Consider the following 19,369-nt stretch of genomic DNA (forward strand, 5'->3'; position numbering starts at 1 on the left):
TCATCACTTAATGTTTAAACTAATTTTCTGTGGTTAGTTACTATTTACTCTTCATCGCTGCCTTGTCTCCTTTGCATTCTTTGCCTTTCTCACCACTCTGCCCTACAGTCTGCTCTATGTCCCCATCCTGCAGTTCTTCTTGGGCCTTTTCCATTCATCCATTCCGGGTTTCTTGCTGGAGTTTTGTTTTGTCTCTTGGTTTTGCTACAAGACTGGTCTTATTATTCCTGTGCTTTTTAAATACATCTTCAGATTTTTTTTGCATAGCAGAGTAGTACATCCTACTCATCAGAGGAGAACTATGGCTCTGTTGAAATTCCTGCAGTTTTTTAGAACCTGAATATGAGAGTCTCTTCCTTAATTTTTCTTTTCTAAAGTAGTAGTATTCAGTTTGGTTTTATTGGCTTCCTCTTGCATTTTATTCAGAGCATATTTTTCTATGTTCTCACTGTACAGTGAGAACAGTCTTTGTTGTCTTGCATCACCAAAACTCAGGAAAAAAAAGAGTTTTTAGCACTGATATTTTGATGAAGTTTTATTTCCTTGGTCTAAGCAGAACCCCCCCCAACAAGATGAACTTGTGAGGAGGAACTTAGAATTTTGACAGCAGTTCAGTAAAATTGCTTTAGGATTTACAAGCTATAAGATATTGTCATTTATTTGTAAACTGTTGAAAGGAGGTTTTAACTAAGCTGTATATTTTATTTAGAACCATATTTTCTTGAAGAAAGTTGACATTAAGCAGTAGTCAGTTTGTAATGCAACAGACAAGTGTTTAGGCAAGATTATTCATATAACTGTCTATACTTCATCTATTGTTCTGTAATGTATTTGGATCAATATATGCATATATGAACTGCTGGAATGTCTGAAGAAATCTGACACGTACCTGTACCGGATTTACTTTTCCTGAATGTCTCAGAGCTCATTTATCAGATTCTAAGATGAAGTTAACTGATTCCTCACTTAAAACTGAAATAAAGAACATTGAGAGGAGGGCATGACTTTCTATTTCTTACCAAATCAGTACTCACAAATGTGGCTAAAAACTCCTTGGGGTGTTTGAATCCAGAAAACAGGACTTGTGTCAGAAAAAACAAGGTAGTAAAAAATATTTGAGCAATAGCAATTTTGTTTTTTAGAAGCCTGGATTATGAACTCCAGAAGCTGATCAAGATAAGCAGGCATTTACTTTGCAGAGTAAATGCTACATAGAAAACAGCAAGAGTCTTGTGCCAAAACACAGCTCTGGGCTGACCCAAAAAATGCCAGGCAAGGCAGGGAAGTGCAGTGTGCTCTATGGTGTGTTCATGCTTTTATAGGGCATTTCTGCTTGTGTGTGTTTGCAGAGCAGAGACTCAGGGTAGTGCTGGCAGTCTGAGCTGTCTGAGGCATAGAAAGGTCTCAAAGACAGGTCTTCACCTACTGTTGATGTAGATGGAGTATGTGCAAATAAACCAACAGGAAATGTTGTCAGGATGTTTCCGGCTATGACTTAATGAAAAGATGTCTCCTTTAGGAAAGTGGGCACAAGTTACTGAGCATAGGCTTTTTTTCTCCTTAGATGTATTTTTCTGGGAGTCATAAAAGATGCTTTATTGCACTACTCTATTGAGAATGCAAACCTAAAAAGCTGAGTTATTTTCCAACTGGTTGCCCAGAAATGGAAAATGCATACAGATGCTGTTTTAGAGGCAGTTGTTTTCAGAAGCATTTGGGAGAAAGTATATTTTGTCAAGTAAAAATAATATAGGCTCATGGAGAAACTGAGCAGCTTTCTATGCTAATTCATGAGATTATGTGGAAAAAAAGATCAGTCCTCTAATACAAAGAAAAATATGAAGCTTCTAAATGTAAATTTACTAACATGAACTCTTGTTCTGCTCTTTGTGTGCACACTGAAAACAGTTTGCTCAGGCAGTGAAATTGGTTACTTTGGTAGGTATGGTACCAGAGTAATGACTGCTTCTTTGCTTGTTTGCAAGTGTAGAACTCTATGAAGGGGAATTCAATAAATTTGTTTCATAGTGTAAGGTAAAGTGTTAAAAGCCAAGTCAGCGCTCTCAAGCACTTTGTGGTGTGACCTTGTACCTTGGTTTCAGAGCTGTTTGGCCGGCAGGAAAGAGTCCATCTGACAGGTGCCTCAGACCTTATGATGGCTTAAAACTGATCCATCTTGGTTCACCTGGCAGACTAGAGTCTTAAGGGAAAAAAGTGCCCTTTCTGTGCAGCTTCTCATAGACAGAGGAGCCCTGAACTAGCAAGGCAGAGTTGTTTTCATAATCAGAAGCTATTTTCCTTGCCTGCTCTGTTGGATCTTAATGAGCTGCAGTAGTTGTTCTGAAGATGTGTGGTGGGCGTTCTGAGTGTCACAGACAGTGAGAAACCAGAGTACATCAGTAATCAAAAATCCACTGAAAACTTAAACTTGTCCAGCAGTAGCCTGGCCTGTTTGTTATGTATGTAACATGTATTTTTGACCAACAACTAGGCCTTCATCTTAATATAAAATCAATAATTATCATTTGTTATTTGCAGCTCTTAAGGGCATTTCTCCATAGGCTAAGTGTAAAATTATTGAATGAGGGTGGTTTTTTTATGGCTGTATTATCCTTGAACAGCAGTAATTTAAAGTTTCAAAAAGCTAAATCTAGACTGTGTCTTGTCCTCATCCAGACACCTCACAAAGTCTCTGCTGTGTGTGCTCTGCCTGTGGTACCTCAGCTACAGCAACGAGCCAACAGTGTTAATGCAGCTTGCAAAGTTTCTATGTTGATATTTTTGTTCCTTTTGGTGGAAAACATGGATCATCTCTTTAACATATTACCATGCAGGAAACTCTTATTTTCCTTGTTTTCATTTTGTTTCATTTGCTTTACAGGTTTTGTTTCAGTTTCCTTACCTTGTTTTCTACTTTTTGAGGTGATGTTTCTGTAATCTCAAACCCCTTCAGAAGCTGACTCCATTAAGTCTTTTGAATTATATTTTTCATCTTCCTCTAGTGCCTCGTTCTCTCTCCTTCAACTTATATCTTTCTCCAGTTGACATTGCTCTTATTTCCTGAAACTTCTATCTCTCCATAGCTTCTGACTTTGCTGTTGTCTGAAGATTATATTTCATGCATCTGCCTCAGTTAAGCTGGTTTTGATGCTGTTTCATTGCTACTATTTTTGGTATGAATGCAGTAAGGGAATTTTTGTGCTGTTGAAAATACCTATGAGCAGTGAAATGAGTGCCTGACAAGTAAAAAGGTAGATATGTGGAGGAACATAATTTTAAGAAACATTACAGGTAGTGTTGGATAAAATTACAAGCTGTAATGGTGAACAGCTTTTAAAAAAACCAGCATTGAGGCTGTTTCACTCAATTTAATGTTCATCAGCCTGTATACATTTTGACCCTGGTTTTAGGTTTGAAGTTTGATGTAAAAAAAGAAGGTAGAGGTGTAATTCAGATTACTGCTGGATATGAATTGCAGCTTTCAATTTGAAATTCCCCCCACGATAATTGACCCATAAAAATGAAACACTTGCACAAGTAGTGGCTTTCATTGAGACCATAAATCTACGACAAAATGCTAGGAGAATGTTGGTATTGGACAAGATTTATCTTTCATGTTGTGTGTTTGATAAAACCACTCATGCAACATTGCTTAACTGAAATGTATTTTTTCTGAATTTTATCTCCCCAAAATGCCTTTCTGCATTGACTACAAATGATGTGAGAGCCTTTGTTTTTCACAAAGCATGACCTTTTCTGGTGTGTTTTCTAGGTGCATCTGCTTGCCTGCATTTGGCTCTTGCATTTGCTCACTGTAGGCTGCTGCTGAGATTGACTGGAGCAGGACTAATAATGCTTGGGATACTGGGCTTGGTTTGGTCTCAGTGTATTGGATTGAAATCCCCAACTAAATTCATGTCAAGAATTTCATTGTACTCATATGTTCTACTGGTGTTTTTATCATAAATAGTGATGACTGAAGTTGGTCTTAGATGAAGCTTTTTGATTTGTTGCCAATCTGGGATGTGTTCTGCCCCGCGCCCTTTCACAAATGTATTGAAGCACAATTCCACAATAAATATTTGGAAATGTCTATGAACCCTAGAGCAAAACTTGTATAACCTAGAAATATAAAACCTAGAGCAAAAGGTAGGTACAATGCTGTGTGCTTCAAGAGGCAATATTAATGTCAGAGATTACGGCCTCTACTGTGGCAGATTGCCTCTTGAAGCAGCAGAGCTGGGAAATAAGCAGTGGACCTTACCTGCCTTTCAGAATAACATGCTAAGAAATCTGTCCCTTCCTCCATCTCTGCCTGCCATTTCTCACATGTAGTTTATGACATGACCATAAAGTTGGGTTAGAACAGTGGGTGAAGAGCACAAAGTAGAGGACAAAAGTTTCTGTAGTCAGCAGAGCTGGTGAAATTCCAAGAGACATCTTAATAGTAAATATGACTATGTGGTGAATAATAGGTTATCTCCTGGTATGCTCTTATTTACCACAGTATCTACATCTAAAATAGATACTATGATCCCCATCACAGACTTTAAGAACTCAAAATGTTCTTTTCAAGATCCAGACAAGTGAAAGCTACAGAAGAGCATTTTTAAAACCATTAAAAAAGAAATGAATCAATCCCACTCTCTCTTTAGTTCTACAGTGGCATTTTGGAAATGTAGCATATAGATAATACAGCCTGCAAGCTGCTGCATGTTGTTAGTAATAAGACCATAATTAGACAGTAAAAAATAAAAATAGCAAGTTAGTTTCTCTCATTCATTTTGTATTTTTCAGTATAAGGATCCAGCTCAAGGAGAATTGGGTACAGACATGATGGGAATGTGTTTTTCTGCATATTTTCTTCCACTACTGCAACTGTACTTAGTGGTTTTTTTTGTTTTTTTTTTAAAATCTAAGTGAACATATGATTAGGGAGAAAAGCAAACCATGGCTCTTACCAAGTTTCAATAATAGAAGCTGACAATGCCACTTCCGTTGCAGCATGTCCTCCCAAGTTTTAATTTTTTTAAATCCCGTTATCAAATCTGATGACTTTTAAAATGAGTGGAAGAGAGTGAAATGTCAGAGTTATGCCATCCTGTTTACTGTGTATATTTTTGTAGTGTTGGAGGCAGGTGCTTTTCTGTTGGGCTGATCTAATCCCTTGTCTCTTCTGGTAGAGAGATCTCCTAAGAGTGTGAGGCCTTAAAGAGTGCTGTGGGCTTTTGTGAGCCACCGTGAGCGAGCTGAGGGCAACTGCAGCAAAAGAGAACAGCTCACTTCCCTTTGCGCTCTAACAGAGAAGGTTTTTTTCTTGCAGAGGATAAGGAGATATACAGTCTGTAATTATGCCTACTAAATATTCCTATCTTCATTGATTATGTACTGGAGTAAATTCAAATGCATGGTTCGGGTATGACTTGATACCACTAAGCAAAGCTGCACACCAGTTAAATTTGTGTAGTCAATGGTTAAAGTAAACTCAGAAAAGGGAGAAGTGTGGCAGTGACTGGTTCACCCAAGACAGGAAGAAAAGCTCTTCCTCTCCTTTTAGCACAAAAGAAGAAGAAAAATGCCATTACACAGCCTCCTCTGAGTATTGTTCTTGAAAGGGTCAAAATTGACAAATAATCTGTTTAAATATTAAAGTGAAATAACACAGTGGGAGTGAGGGAACCACATGCCATTTAAACTGCAGGATGCATACCTAAAACAGTATTGGAGGTGCAATCAATAATGAATATGTAAGCACTATTTTCCTTCTAAAATATCTGTATGCCAATTTTAAACATCCAAGGTCACAAACACCCAAAATGTATATACAGAGGGTACAAACTGGCGGTTTCAGTTTAGAAAATTTGCTTGTTCTTTTCGAAACATAAAAACAGTCATCTGAAGTCTGTCAAAGGGCAGGGGCAAAAGAAATGTAAGTTTGGAAAACACACAACACTGATTTCTGTCCTTTCATATTTAAAAAACCCCACATGTCCCCACTTATCCAAGTCTGAACACCTTTGATAATCTCCCTGTTCAGTCGTTAGGGATTTTAAATGGAATGCTTACATTTAGGTAGAAAAAGAAATGGTATTAAAATATTCTGTTTAAAATGCAGGAAAAAAACCCATTTCTTTCATGATTGATTACTGTTATGACCTATATAAAATATGGTAAAAAATTATGATATCATCAGTAAGTGTTCAAAAAGCATTGAAAACAAGCACTTGATCAAAGCTGAATACAGTTTGAAGCTGAATACAGCTGTTTCTGAGTCTAGGTTATCCTGTAGTGTTTATTCTGAAGGGAACTGGAATGACTTAATAGATAGGTTTTGCTGTACTGTCCTAGGAATATCTTTTTGTGTTCTTTTGCCCTTCACACAAAACCTGAAATGTAGTTCATGCACCAGAAAGCTCCAATTCCACGTTTAGAAGAGCTCTGAGGCAGTCTGCACTTTTGATGTGAGTTGCAGTGTTGATAACACAGCAATGCTTACAGGTTATCATTCTTTAAGCAAGATCTTAAAAAAAAAAAAAAAGAAAAAGAAAAAAAAAATCAAACCCAGCCAAAAAAACCAGCCTCAAACTTAACACCCCAGAAGGCATGGTGAGGGCTGAAGGTATTCAAAGAATCAAAACCACGAGCTGCAGACAGGAAGCAGCTGCTCAAACTCCTTCCCTCTGTGCTTGCGTTAGGGAGTCTCTTGGCATTGCGGACAAAATGAACCAAGGGATGAGCAGGACGGTGCTGCTTGTGCAATTTAAACCCTTTTCATTTCCCTGTAAGAACAGAGCCATCTAGGGAACCTTTCTTGCTTTTGGACTAGTAAGTGTAGCCTCATCAGGGACCTAAACTTTGAAAAATGGTGTTTTAAACACAGCTTTTAAGACTATATATACATTTGTGTCTATTATTGGATATAGATTAGTCAAGACTTGCTCATTATAGTTCTAATAACATGATATTGAGTTTTACTGATTCCCAGAGAGCATTTGGTTTTGCTTTTTCCTCCTTTAATGTTTAGGATTCTCATGTGCAGTTCTGTCAGCCAGCCCCATTGTTCTAGTTCCAGAGTTTGCATGACCAGAATCATTGCTTCTGATAAAAGGAGTAAAATGTCGAGTGTGCAAAAGAGGGTAAACATTCTTGGCATCAACCCGTCCTTTTGGACATAAGGCCATCTGTCCTCATCTCATATCTTTGAGTGGTTTGTAAAAATAGTGTTCTAGGAGCTTTGCCTGCCTTCCTGGTTCCAAACTGCCCGTCTGGCCTCTCTCCTTCTTAGAAGGCTTGGGAGAAAAAGTTGCATGTTCTGTAGCTGTTGATTCCCTGGGGCTTTTGAAGTCCCAGCGGTTTGCATCTCTGTATTTATCTTATCTACTAACAGATCGGCAACACCCAGGAGGCTTTTTGTCTTTGCTTCTTTTTTTTTTTTTTTTTTTTTTTTTTTTTTTTTTTTACAATGGAGGAACTTTGCTGCCACTTTATTGTGGAGACACTAACACTAGGGAGAATGCATGGAAGATGAGACTCCCCTAGGGCACTGCGTGTAGGGTATGAAGGTCTGCATGCCCAGAGCCAGCCAGGCTTTTCCCTGCGGCACAACAGCACCTCTGAGCTCTCCTCTCGCAGCTGGGGCTCAGAGGAAACGTGCATGACTGCCAAAACCAGCTTTTACAGCAATCGTACCCTTGCTGCCTCTGCATGAAAGCATTTGGCACCTGGTTTCAAACCTTTCTTTCACGGCTGCTGGCAGGCTCCTGTCAGTCACAAAGACTTGGCTCGGGGTTGTGAATTTCTCTGCCAAGATTCCCCGGGACAGTTGGTCTATTTTCCTTACTGCTCTCCTGCCAGTGCTGAGCATTGATGGGAAGGAGGGATGAAGTAGTCCTCAGGTGTGTTTCCTTGGGGTGTGGTTCAGTGGAAATGGAAGAATGGACATGGACAATGAGAGAGCCGGAATCAGGATGACTGAAGGTGATGTCAGTGAGAAAACTGGCAGCATCCCACAGCTGGTGATGACCCCAGTGGAAAGTAAATTTGTGCCTTTCCTTTGGATTGCACCTATCAGTGCTCTACACCTAAAGCCTGGATTTCAATGTCTGAATGAGGTGAAGATCAGGAATGTGAAGCTGTGTGTAATGAAACACAGATGATGACATTTCTACCTGCTGGAGGTCTGCAGTCTGTCCTGTTCCTAAGGAGGTGTTGGTGCAGGTGCCAAGGCTGTAAATTGTCTTTCAGATCTTTGTTCTGTATGGCTTTGACACTTCAGTGCATGCCACAACAGTATTTAGTAGAGGCGTATTTGCAGAGCTGGCATTTGAAATTTGGGGTTTGTTTTGTTTTTAAGGGATGTGTTAGAGATGCTAGTATGTAAAACAAAGGTTTGCTTTTAGGTCAGGTTTTTTCTTCTCTCTTTTTTTTTTTTAAATCTTCTCCCCCCCCCCCTTTCATTTTAAGGAGTTTTCATTCATTTTGACTTTGGGAAAAGCCCTCCTCCTTTCTCATTCCCTAGAGGCTTGTGGTTTGATTAAAACTAACCTGAAGCAACACAGACTACTAACACGGTACCCAAAGAAGGCAGATGGAGAGAAAATGTTCAATTTAGCTTATGAACACGCTTTACTTAGAATAATATGCTCATTAGATCAGCAGCTGTGTAATCATCCTGGAGTTGTCTGGCTTAATGTTTGGGGGTTTTTTCTTTTTATCTGTTAACCAAGTAAAGTTGAAATGTAGCAGTTCCTAGAGGTCTTTTGGTTCAAAAGTTAGTGATGAATTAGTGTACAATATTCATACATATCAATCAATAGATATATTTCAACTCCCCCCACCCCCCTCTGTGCCAAGTGAAGTATTGATCTAGGGTTGTCCAGAGCCTGGTAAACTCTACAGTAGCACAAGATGAACCTTTCTTCATGTAAGCAATTTGAGATGATGTTTATGTCTAGCATTTTCATCTTGTCTCTGAGTGACACATGAAAATGATGTTTCTCTTTCCCCTCCTCCTCACCAGTCTGGTGAATGAGTGAAAACAGCTTCATGAGAACTCACTCAGCATGTGGGCATGACTGGCAGTTCTGGCTTTAAAGTGTCCTGGAGATGAGGCACTTAAAATTGGCCTCATAAGAGCCTCACCCCATGTGCAGAGAATGTATGGTGTTGTGTTCTCCAGAAACATTTCTGGATTTCTATATGCATTGGCTTTTTGTTTTTCATGATCTGCCCAGAGCTCTGACTTTTACCGTGCAGTAGGAAAACACAACCTGATAGAAGTGCCTGCATGGAAGCAACTGCTTTGATGATCTAACCACAAGTGAGTCTTTCTAGGTTTTACTGGCATAAGCTATGGAAATAATGCCATCAATATTTGCAGATCACTTAACATTTTCAGTTTAGGTAAATATCAGGAATATAAATATGGGCATAGTTATTATAGCAGCTGTCAGTAGCACAGAGTTATTGCTTGTTTGTTGAGACAGTGAGTTGCAAAATAATTTACTTCTGTTTCTTCTAACAGTGGAAAAGTACTCTTAAAATGTACCTAATCTGTTCTTTAATTCCATAATTAAAAAGTTCTTTTTAAAGAAACAAGATTAAAAAGAGACACAATTAAAATACTGTAGAAAGGGACATTTTAAACTCAAACACACTAATGCTATGGAAAGTTGTAAAACAGTCCCTCTAGTGTACTGCTGCTGTAAGCAAGCACAGGAATATCTGATGTGATAAACTGAAGAGCATGGCTGCAGGAAATTACAAAATAATGTTTTGGCAAGGCATTTTAAAGTTCTTATATAAACTGGAGAGTCTGACCTACAACTGGAAGTCAAGTCAAGCCATAGAAAATATCAAGCAAAAAAAAGGTGTTAGAGTTCCTAATGAAGTAAAGAGTTAATGATTAGAGCAATGTGAGATCATCGCTCTTGCCAGCAGTGCCTGAAACATGAATGAGAGGCAAAGCCACTCACCAGGGTGTGGGCTGAGGTGTGCTTCCTCTTCCAACGCTGTAGATTTGAATTTTGTGTCATATTTTGCATAAACTGCCTATGTACTGAAAAACAAACTTGGACGTTCACATCTTCTTGAAGTGAATGTGACTTTGATGTGACTTCTAAAGACCTGCTTAACCTCTGTCTCGTGGTGTTAGGCAGTGCAAAGGAGCTGTTTTGGGGTGGGTGCAGTGAGGCTTCCTTTTATGCCTGGAAGCCTCTTGCTAATATCGGCCAATGTCAAGTTCCCTGCAGGCAAATCACAGAATTATTGTGCTTTTCAGTGTGAAGGAATGTATTCGTTGTAGGATGTTTTGGAGTGAAAATGTTTCTTTTTTTTCTGTGTTGTAGGTGGCCAGAATGTCAATTAGGAATCTTTACTGAGTACCTGTTTTTTGCTGACTGTTCCTGCTGGTCTTGTGTGTGCAAAACTCTGCAGCCCTTTGTACATTTGTTTGCTGCAAAGCAGCACCAGGCATGGACTCCTTGTTGTTTTGGACTTTGTACAGGCAAGGAGTGCTACTTTTGCACTTAAACTAAGATCCAGTTAAGCCTTATTCAAAGTACAGGAGCATCTGTCAGAGTCCTTGCTTTGGAAGAGAGCTGGGTGATCATTTAGGGTTAAATGCATAAAAGGGATTAAAGCTCTGCTGAAAGGAAGAAAGCAAAGCAAAAAAAGCACATGCAAAGTGCTAAATTGCATGTTAGGGACTTTAATGTGTATAGTACATTGTAATTCTGGAGTTCAGAATATTATAGGTTCCCTCATATCAACTGTATAGAGCTTCAAACAATCACTGTTCTGAAAAACTCCTAAATATATCTTTTGTCAGGTATTGCAAATCAGACATTTTGCTGCATTTAAGTTAGTTTTGCTGAATGATTATTGAAATTCTGTTTATCAGACAATTCAGCACATACATAACTGCAGTCATCCCCATAGACCATGACATTTGGGAACTCTTGGTTGTTTCTGTAGTGTCTCAGAACCAAAGAACTGTAATTTCATGTAGAAGGAGAGTCTTGCTTTGCCCCACCTTTTGTTGGAGCAAATACATTTAAACATGTATGATACTGGATTGGTGTGTTGACCAGAAGTGGTAATTCCATGTGTGATTACTGGTGTAAGTGTTCTTGACATTTTCTTTAGAGTTCTTTAGGGAAACCACAAGTGCAAGAAAAATGCCTCTTGGTAAATATGGTTCTGTTTCTTGATAGAGCTGTTTTAAGCTGTGGTTTAATAGGAGTGGTTCAATAGGTAAGCATTATCTTTTGTTCTGTGGAAGTTGAATCTGTGTTCTAATCTTTACTAGAGACTGGAATGCTTAATGGTTTCTGTTCTAAGGGCAGGGAAGATTCTTGTAGTCTCCTGTTGTCTCTAGTCATGCAGTTCCTTTCTCCACCCTTTTCTCTGCACATTTTCTGGTAAATGCTTCTCTGGCTTCCCCAGTGTGTGTGGGTGTCATTGTGGGCTTCTGTGCCTGTCCCCTCCAAGTTTTCACATCAGTTCCTGAAAAAGTTTTTCTATTCCTCTTATGTATAAATCTTGCTTTTGTTTGTGTACATATTGATAGCTCTAAAATGTAACTCGGCAGTACACTTTGGGAACTGTTTGCTAGTTACCTACCTAAAATTTGTAATTTTATTTGTATGGCTTCTTTTTTTTTAAATGTGATCTTGAAGTAGCTGTAATTAGCTGTGAGGAGTAAGCCATATATCTACTGGGTTTGATTATGCTAGATAAGTGAGAATCCCTCTAAGGAAAAGGGTCTGCGTGGGTGGAGTAGTTTGCAAGAGATTTTTTGTATGCTGGGAAATATCATGTTCAAACAAGTAAGGGATATTCAGTTCACCAGACTTGCCCCTCTTTGTTTTGAGAACCATGAAGCCTCCTCTGATTTTGCCAATCAATGCCCACCCATGCATCAGGACAGATCATTTTGCCGTTGAATCCCCCAGCATCTTGTCTCGTGTGGCTCAGGGCTCCTTGCAGCTGCAGGTGTGCAGGGGTAGGTTCTGGTCTGCTATGGAAACCAGAACTCCCCTGCAACCCCAAGACTTGTTAAAGGAGTCTTTTTTCAATTTTGATATTTTGATTAACATGAAATAGTTTTTAATTCATTTTGCCATTTATTTAATCAACTTTTATTCACAATTTCTAAAGCTTATTCTAGACCATATTGCATTTCTTCTGTTCAGAGGGGAAATGTGCCCCCATCTTTGATTATGTTAATGGCATATTTATTTGTTTTTATTATTCTTTGCTGTTAGGCAAAACGAGATTTTTTTTTTAATGGCAATTATTTTCACAGCTGTTTAAATGAACTCCAAATATTGCTTTCACAGGATTAATCTAACATTAATTCTTAATTTTGCTCATCTGCCTATAAATATTCACTATGGAGACTTTGTAACTTCAGTTTAAGCTGTAGTTTGTGATATTTCTCTGTGGTTTTAACTTTGTCATTCTCCTGTGTAAACATGTAATTTTCCTTCCTTTGAGAGATGCACTTTTAACTCTCTTTTATGGTCATGGCAGTCTTGTAATTAGAACTTCAAAAATAAACAACTGAAATTGTAGTGATTATTCCCAAATGCATGTGAAATGTAGAAATGTAGGATTGCTGCACTGAATTTTGATACTTCTGATAAAAAGCTTCTTTTGAGATTTCTCTTCAGTTTAATGTGGATTTTGATTTGAAAAGATACAGGCTGAAACTTCTGAGGAGTTCAGGGGAAACCTTGTCACTGAAGTGTGGACATTCAGGCAGGGTCATTTTCTCTCTCTAGCAAATAAGACTCGCCTATCTGCGTGGGAGTAAACAGTAATGGTGGAGAGGGCTGGCCAGGCAGAGTCAAATAGGTCTTGTGAGAATTCAGCTGCCAGCAAACAACCTCATGTATGTGACCGTGTGTGTGTTCCGTGCTTCCTAATGCTCCCCCTCGCTTTGTGTGTAACCTCAGCGCTCACAGGAGGTGTTCTCTTAGGATGGGGTTTCTCGGGCTGCCGCCGTATTCCACACACGAGGAAGGGTTCCGGGCTCCTCGGCGCGGCCGTGCCCGTGGGGCCGATGGGGGGGCTCAGCTCCGGCCCCGAGGTGAGGGCGGAGCTCCGGCTCTGTCTCCCCGCCGGGCCCCGGGCTCCTGCTGCCTCGGCCTCTGGCTCCCTCTGCTGCCCAAACGCCTCCTGCTGCAGCTACCCAAGGAGCCCCAGCGGTCCTAGGACAAAATCTAATTCCAAGTGCGTCCAGGTCCAATTGCAAACTGTGTTTGGCACAGCCAGGTTTTGTCTCTGCTTATATAATTTGATTTGAAGTAGTGCTGCTGATAATGAAACAATAGAGAACAAAATGTTTTAGTGCTTCTGTTCTACAACTAATCAGAGTTTGCTTCCCTCTCCTGCAGGTGATAGAAACACTTTCGAAGCTTTCCCGCACTCCGATTGCCCTAGGCACAGGCATAAGGTATGTTATTGCTATTGGGAACGGTGGCACTAATGCCTCGTGGTGGGATGCTCCATGGCAAGGTTGTTAGAGGCAGTTCAAGCTGTGTCCCCCACTGAGAGCTTCTCCAGCTGTAAGCCAGAGTGCCAGAGTGCAGGTGTGCAAGGCTCTGGACCTCTGAGGAGCTCCAGAAGGTGTGTGCTACCTCTGTACACTGGCTGAAGGGCCTGAGTGGTGTGTTCTGCTCGCACTGAAACAGGAGGTGAACAGAGGAGCAGCAGTTCTGGTATTGCAGAACTTGTGTGAAAATCGTGACACAGGGATCAGAAGTCAAGCTGATGCAGTGCTGATTTATGTAGAGACAAATTGGGTTTCTCTTCTTTCTTGCGTCTAAAAAATCTGCCAAATTGGCCAAGTTGTGGGATTCTTGTTTTTAAAAAGAAACCAAAAAAACCCTCCAACCAGATCTAACCTGAAAGTTTTGATCTTTTTTTCCAGTTGAAAAATGTCAATGGTGTGTATCAGTGGTGGCTTATAACAACTGTGCTCAGTAGGGTTTTTATTATATTAAGTGTCAATCCACATAATGAAGTATAAATACGCATACACTGCTCATCAGAGAAAGGGGGGAGGCATATAAGCACATTAGTATATAATAATCTGTGTGAAAATTTTGGAAGCCAAACAGAAATCCACTGTATGACTAGGCTAGTGGTGTCTGTAATTAATGCTGTTTCTCTTTCTATAGACCCTTCCCTACAGAAGAAAGTGTTGATGATGAAGATATCTACAAAGGTCTACCTGATTTAATAGAGTATGTTGTAAATATATTAATTAGATTTTTGTCTTTCAGTTGCATGCTATTGTTTGTACTGTGCTGTAGAACATATAGTTTTAATGAGAATGAGATATTAATTTAATTAGTAAATATTTTGTTAGTTATTATGCTGACCAGGAAGAATTAATTATGAAAACTTATTTGAATTATTATGCTACATTTGTGTATATAAAGCAGCATGTTTCACAGAGGGTGCTTGTAGCAAAGGAAATAAAGAATGCATTTCTAAGTCACCTGTCAGTACTATGAGAATGGCTTTCAGAAGATTGCAGTATCACTTAGTGATAATAGCAAGGAAATTGTCTTTGCTAACAGGCAAAGAAAATGAACGTTTGGATCATAATTCAGGATCTTTTCCCTAAAGTAAGTGAATTTCTTAATGCGAGTGTATTTACCTCTTCTGGGTAAGTGTTTGCAGGATTCTCAGGATACTCTTCTGTCCTATGGCTGGGATCTCTCAAGATCCTTGAGGGATCGTGTTGGACAAGAGCCAGGTCAGAGCTCCCTGTTCCAAGGCTCAAAGTTCACCAGCACTCCTTGCATGTTGCTTCCTGCAGTGTGGGAAAGAAGCTGCTGTTCACACCAGGGATTTGTTTCTTCAGTGCCTATAAAGAAGGGAAACCTCAGTGTGATTGTCATTGCTCAATTTACCACTCTCCCTGCCAAGCTTGTCCTTGTCTCTGCAGCTGACTGACTGTCTCATAGATAATTGCTTTTCACTCTGTGTAGCAGAGCATGCAGAAGGTTGGAATTGTAGTCTCCTCTGAGACCCAAGTGGAGAAGAGGTGATGTCCTTATCTCTTAGATGTGGTGGCATTATAACTGTTTGAAAATAGTTCCACCAGTTCTTAAATGGGTATGTAAATTTAGCATTGTGAGACAGTCTTTGATTAAAAAAAAACCTAACCAATCATACCAAAGAAATTGATTTGTAACTCTTCTTGTGTAACAAATTATGAAAATTATTAACAGAAATTTAATAGTCGCATACTGTCTCTATTGTGAGGAAGCAATTCAAGAATAAGAAACAAATGTGCCAGTGAATAATGCAAATAGCTCACATTTTTTAGTTTCCCTCAATTATCAGTAAGTTTATTTGAAACTGATTTAATTTTCCCTGAGTTTAAATGGTGTCTAAAGAATTTAAAATGAATTTAAATTTCTTTGTCAGAAAGAGCTGTAGTAGTGAAGTGTTTCTACCCTTCCTCTGCCTTTTTGCCAGCTTTTGTTGACTGAAGCAGAGGTAGTAGAATGGAGTGTGTGCTGCATCTGACAGCTGTCAGTGTTTAATGTGAAGTGCCAGCACAGCATCACTGCTGGTGGGAACTGAAACGCTGGAGTAACCTGTTGGTTTTTACTCTGAAGGGTTTCAGTGTTGTCTTCCAACAGGACAAACCTCAAAATTGTCTGCATATCTGATCCAGTTTCTATGTTGTTATTGTGGCTCGACCACTTTCAATATCTTTGAGTTTTTTTGTAGACTTACCCTAAGGAACAGGAGGGGGAGTTATTATAGGCTTGATGCAATCCTAGCACAAAGCAGGTTACACTCTAGCAGGGCTGACTGTAATGAAGCTGAATTAGCTGAGGGCAGAGTTGAGCACTGACTTTGTGCTGTATTTCTGTGGTCTGGGTAATCGCAGGGCATCACTTGCACATAGTTGGTTTTGTTGAACTGTCTGGTTTTCAGTTGGATTGGTTCCTTTGTTCATTTTTGTGTTGCTGGAGGGTGTGTGAGATGATCCAGGTTCTGGTTTATGATGTGGAGGTACAGTGCCTCAGTGCTGGCTCTGCAGTCTCTGGTGTATTTTACCCTGGCTCATCCTTTCTTCAGACAGGGAGAAGACCTGTAACAGTCTCACATCCCAGTGCACTGGGATGCAGGCAGCTCCTCTTCACTGGATTTGGTGGGGAAAAGGTCAAGGAAAAGAGGGACGTGGATTGTAGCTTGTGACAAAACTGTCCTGAGGTGTTGCTTTTGCTGCTGGTTTAGTTCCCAGCAAAAGGGAAGTTCTAAATTCATTAGTCTTCGGTATTGTGTTGATTCTGTAAAATTTATTTTAAATGAATTGAGAAAATAAAATTATTAATGGACCTAATTTCCCTTAATGAGTTATTTTCATTAGCTATTCTATTAATTAATCTGTTTGTTTACTGTAGAAATTTCTCCTATGAGTAGTCCCTTGCAGAGCTGTGGTACTTTGTCTGTGCTGCACATTTTTTTTTCTTTTCATCTTTTCAGTGAAACTGGTGTTGAGGAAGATGAGGAGTTGTATGATTGTGTCTATGGAGAAGATGAAGGTGGGGAAGTTTATGAAGACCTAATGAAAGATGAAGCAGCACAGCAACCTGTATGTTTTCCAGTTCCTAGCTGCTTTGGAACAATAGCAGTTAACTTGTTGAAAGTTGAAATGATGTCTTTATAGATAGCTTCACTGACACTTCTGCTCAGCTGCATCCAGAGTTCTCATGTGTGGAGCATTATCTTCTATGTGAGACTTTGCAGGCTTTTTGGGAAAAGGGGAAAACATTAACTATAGTAAGCTTAAAAAAGTGATTTTTAAATGAAATACAATAATTACTTTGATAGTTTTGAGTAGTAAAATTTACCAGCTATTTGAAGAACAGTTAATTGAATTGCTTGCTTGAAAATGTCCTACCTTCAAATTTGTTATAGTTTTGTGAAATTCTTGTGTATAATATTATTATTTCAGCCATAGTTTAGGTGACTAGCCTAACAAAGACAACTGAGAATTGCTTCAAATTAATGAATTTATCCAACCGTGTAGGTTTATGTTGCAAAGTAAACTATTCCACTAAGTTTTCCCTAGGTGTAGCTGAACTCCAGAGGCAGCTTTTCTTACCTGTACTGGTATCACACATTATTTCTTATTCCCTCTTTCCTTTTGTTTATTGCACTCAAATTCTAGATGTTTGCAGTGTGGATAGAAAAATTGGTATGTCAATTTCTGCCAAAAGTGTCTCTGTCAGTGATCTCTTTGGGTTAGGTGAGTTCAAAACTGAAGTGAATGGAATGTCAGGGTTTGTTTGCATTGCTCATATAAGTACTGATGAACAACAAATGCCCAAGTTTTGCAAATGGATATAAACTATTGGGTACAGCAACTTTTGTAATGGGGCAAATATGCAAACATTTTTTGGACAGTATTGAGCTAAAGGTAAAAAATAGCTGAAAGTCTAAATAATGTCAAATTCTAATACTTCATAGAAATTAATTACCTACAGTTAACTGTGACAGTATCTCCTTCCCTGTACAAAAGAATTTGGGAATACATTTGAGACGAGGGTGACCATGATGATGCTCACAAGGCACAATTCTTCTGATAAGACTGCATTTTTGCAAAATGGTTGCTTGTGTCTGCATCTGATAAAGACAGAACCTTACTGTTCATTGTGGGAAAATGAAGAACTGCACAAATTGGGTTTTCAGGAGTAGTTTCTGAAATGTTAAAATTTCTGTCTAGAAATTTTGCCATTCCTAGAAAAAGTCTTTTGTTCAAAAGCTAAAGGTAATTTTTCTGAATGGAAAGAACTAGAGTGCTAAACTTCTACTCCTGACTCTCTGTATCTGAACATCATCTAGTTATCTGGTCTGTATGCAGCACAGGAATTCTCTACATTGGATGAAAATAAGTAAGATACAACCAGGGATATGCTGAGGGGTGCTGCAAATTGATAAATAGGCTTCAGAAAGTATGTTGTAGTTCTATTGCTTGTTAAGATGCTGCTTCTTGTTGTTGGAGAAAACATTTTGGATTAGTCACTGCTTCTAACTGCAAGAGCCCATCCAGTTACTGTGTCAAACTCCACGCTGACCTCTTAATATCTCCAGAGCTTCTGTGCATTTGTTCCATATCATCTTCCAGTTATTTACTCTTCTATTTGAAATAGGATTTACAGCATTACAGCTTCAATAAAATCCTATCTTGGGTAAGAGTGCTTGTAAACTATTTTTATAGAGTCATGTAATTACTGATAATTACTTCCATGTCCTATGAGTCTGGTGGTTTACATGAAAAATCCAGGGTCTTGTTGGAAGCACACACATACATATGCAACAGCTGAACTTTGAGGTCACTGCACTTCCTGATCTGAGGACATACTTCTGTTGAGTCTGAAGAGAAGGCTCCCCTTGAGAAATAAAAGGGGAAAAACTGTAAATAAGTACAAGGATTATACTGAATCCAATATTTATGGCAATGCAAAGTTGCTTATGTGATTTAGCCCCATTAAGTTTAATAGAATTATTAACTGCTGGGTATTTAAAATAAGATTTCTCAGTCTGGATGTAAATTAAATGTGACCTTGTATTTCAGCTTCCAGTGTACATGCTGATACTTCAGTGTTTTATGTCTAAACATTAATTTTTCATAATATTACTTTGATTTTGATTTTACTAAAGTCATCAGCTAATTGAACATTAAAATATTCTTGGTTGTTTCTGTCATCTTTGGAGGCTGCAGTACTCAGAGAAATTCAGGAAGCAGTTATCCTAACTTAGTAATTCTAAACAAATAAAGCCATTTGTTATCCATTAGGTGCCTGTTAATGACTTAACTTGACTCCATTGTAATTGCAGAAATGTCCTGAAAATGACATAAGAAGCTGTTGTCTTGCTGAAATAAAGCAAACTGAAGAGAAGTACACTGAAACCCTGGAATCGATTGAGAAAGTAAGATGCTGCTTACAGACTTGTAACATGCATTTTTATAGCAGTCTAGAACGTAAATTAAAATAGTCAATGTGTATATAATTTCTTTCTTTCAGTTTTTCATGGTGCCATTGAAGAGATTTCTGTCAGCATCAGAGTTTGATACTGTTTTCATCAACATTACTGTGAGTAATTACATATTTAATGAACAGACATGAGGTTCATAGCTGATTGTGGTATATTGGTGTTACGTGTTACTGCACAAAATGATTATTTGAATTACAGTGCATGGTGTGTTTATGTGGATATTAGTTCGTTAAAAAAGATATACACTACCAATTTTTTTCTTTTTCTGCTTGAGGGAATAAGGTAAGTTAAAGAGGATTAGCATATGAGATAGTGAATTGTTATAAACTGCAGT

The 19,369-nt window shown here is 38.8% G+C and overlaps 1 protein-coding gene across 2 annotated transcripts in view; it reads left to right on the forward strand.

The window, feature by feature from the left end:
* VAV3 (vav guanine nucleotide exchange factor 3) overlaps window positions 1-19,369 on the forward strand; it is a 147,447-nt gene that overhangs the window by 39,128 nt on the left and 88,950 nt on the right. For both annotated transcript variants that reach the window (XM_064719563.1, XM_064719564.1), the window contains exons 3-7: window positions 13,401-13,459; window positions 14,187-14,252; window positions 16,519-16,627; window positions 18,877-18,969; window positions 19,065-19,133. In XM_064719563.1, the coding sequence (XP_064575633.1) occupies window positions 13,401-13,459; window positions 14,187-14,252; window positions 16,519-16,627; window positions 18,877-18,969; window positions 19,065-19,133 (396 nt within the window). The remainder of the gene's footprint in view (window positions 1-13,400; window positions 13,460-14,186; window positions 14,253-16,518; window positions 16,628-18,876; window positions 18,970-19,064; window positions 19,134-19,369) is intronic.

This window comes from Zonotrichia leucophrys, chromosome 8 (assembly GCF_028769735.1).
Source record: "Zonotrichia leucophrys gambelii isolate GWCS_2022_RI chromosome 8, RI_Zleu_2.0, whole genome shotgun sequence".
In the NCBI taxonomy this organism is placed as follows: Eukaryota; Metazoa; Chordata; class Aves; order Passeriformes; family Passerellidae; genus Zonotrichia; species Zonotrichia leucophrys.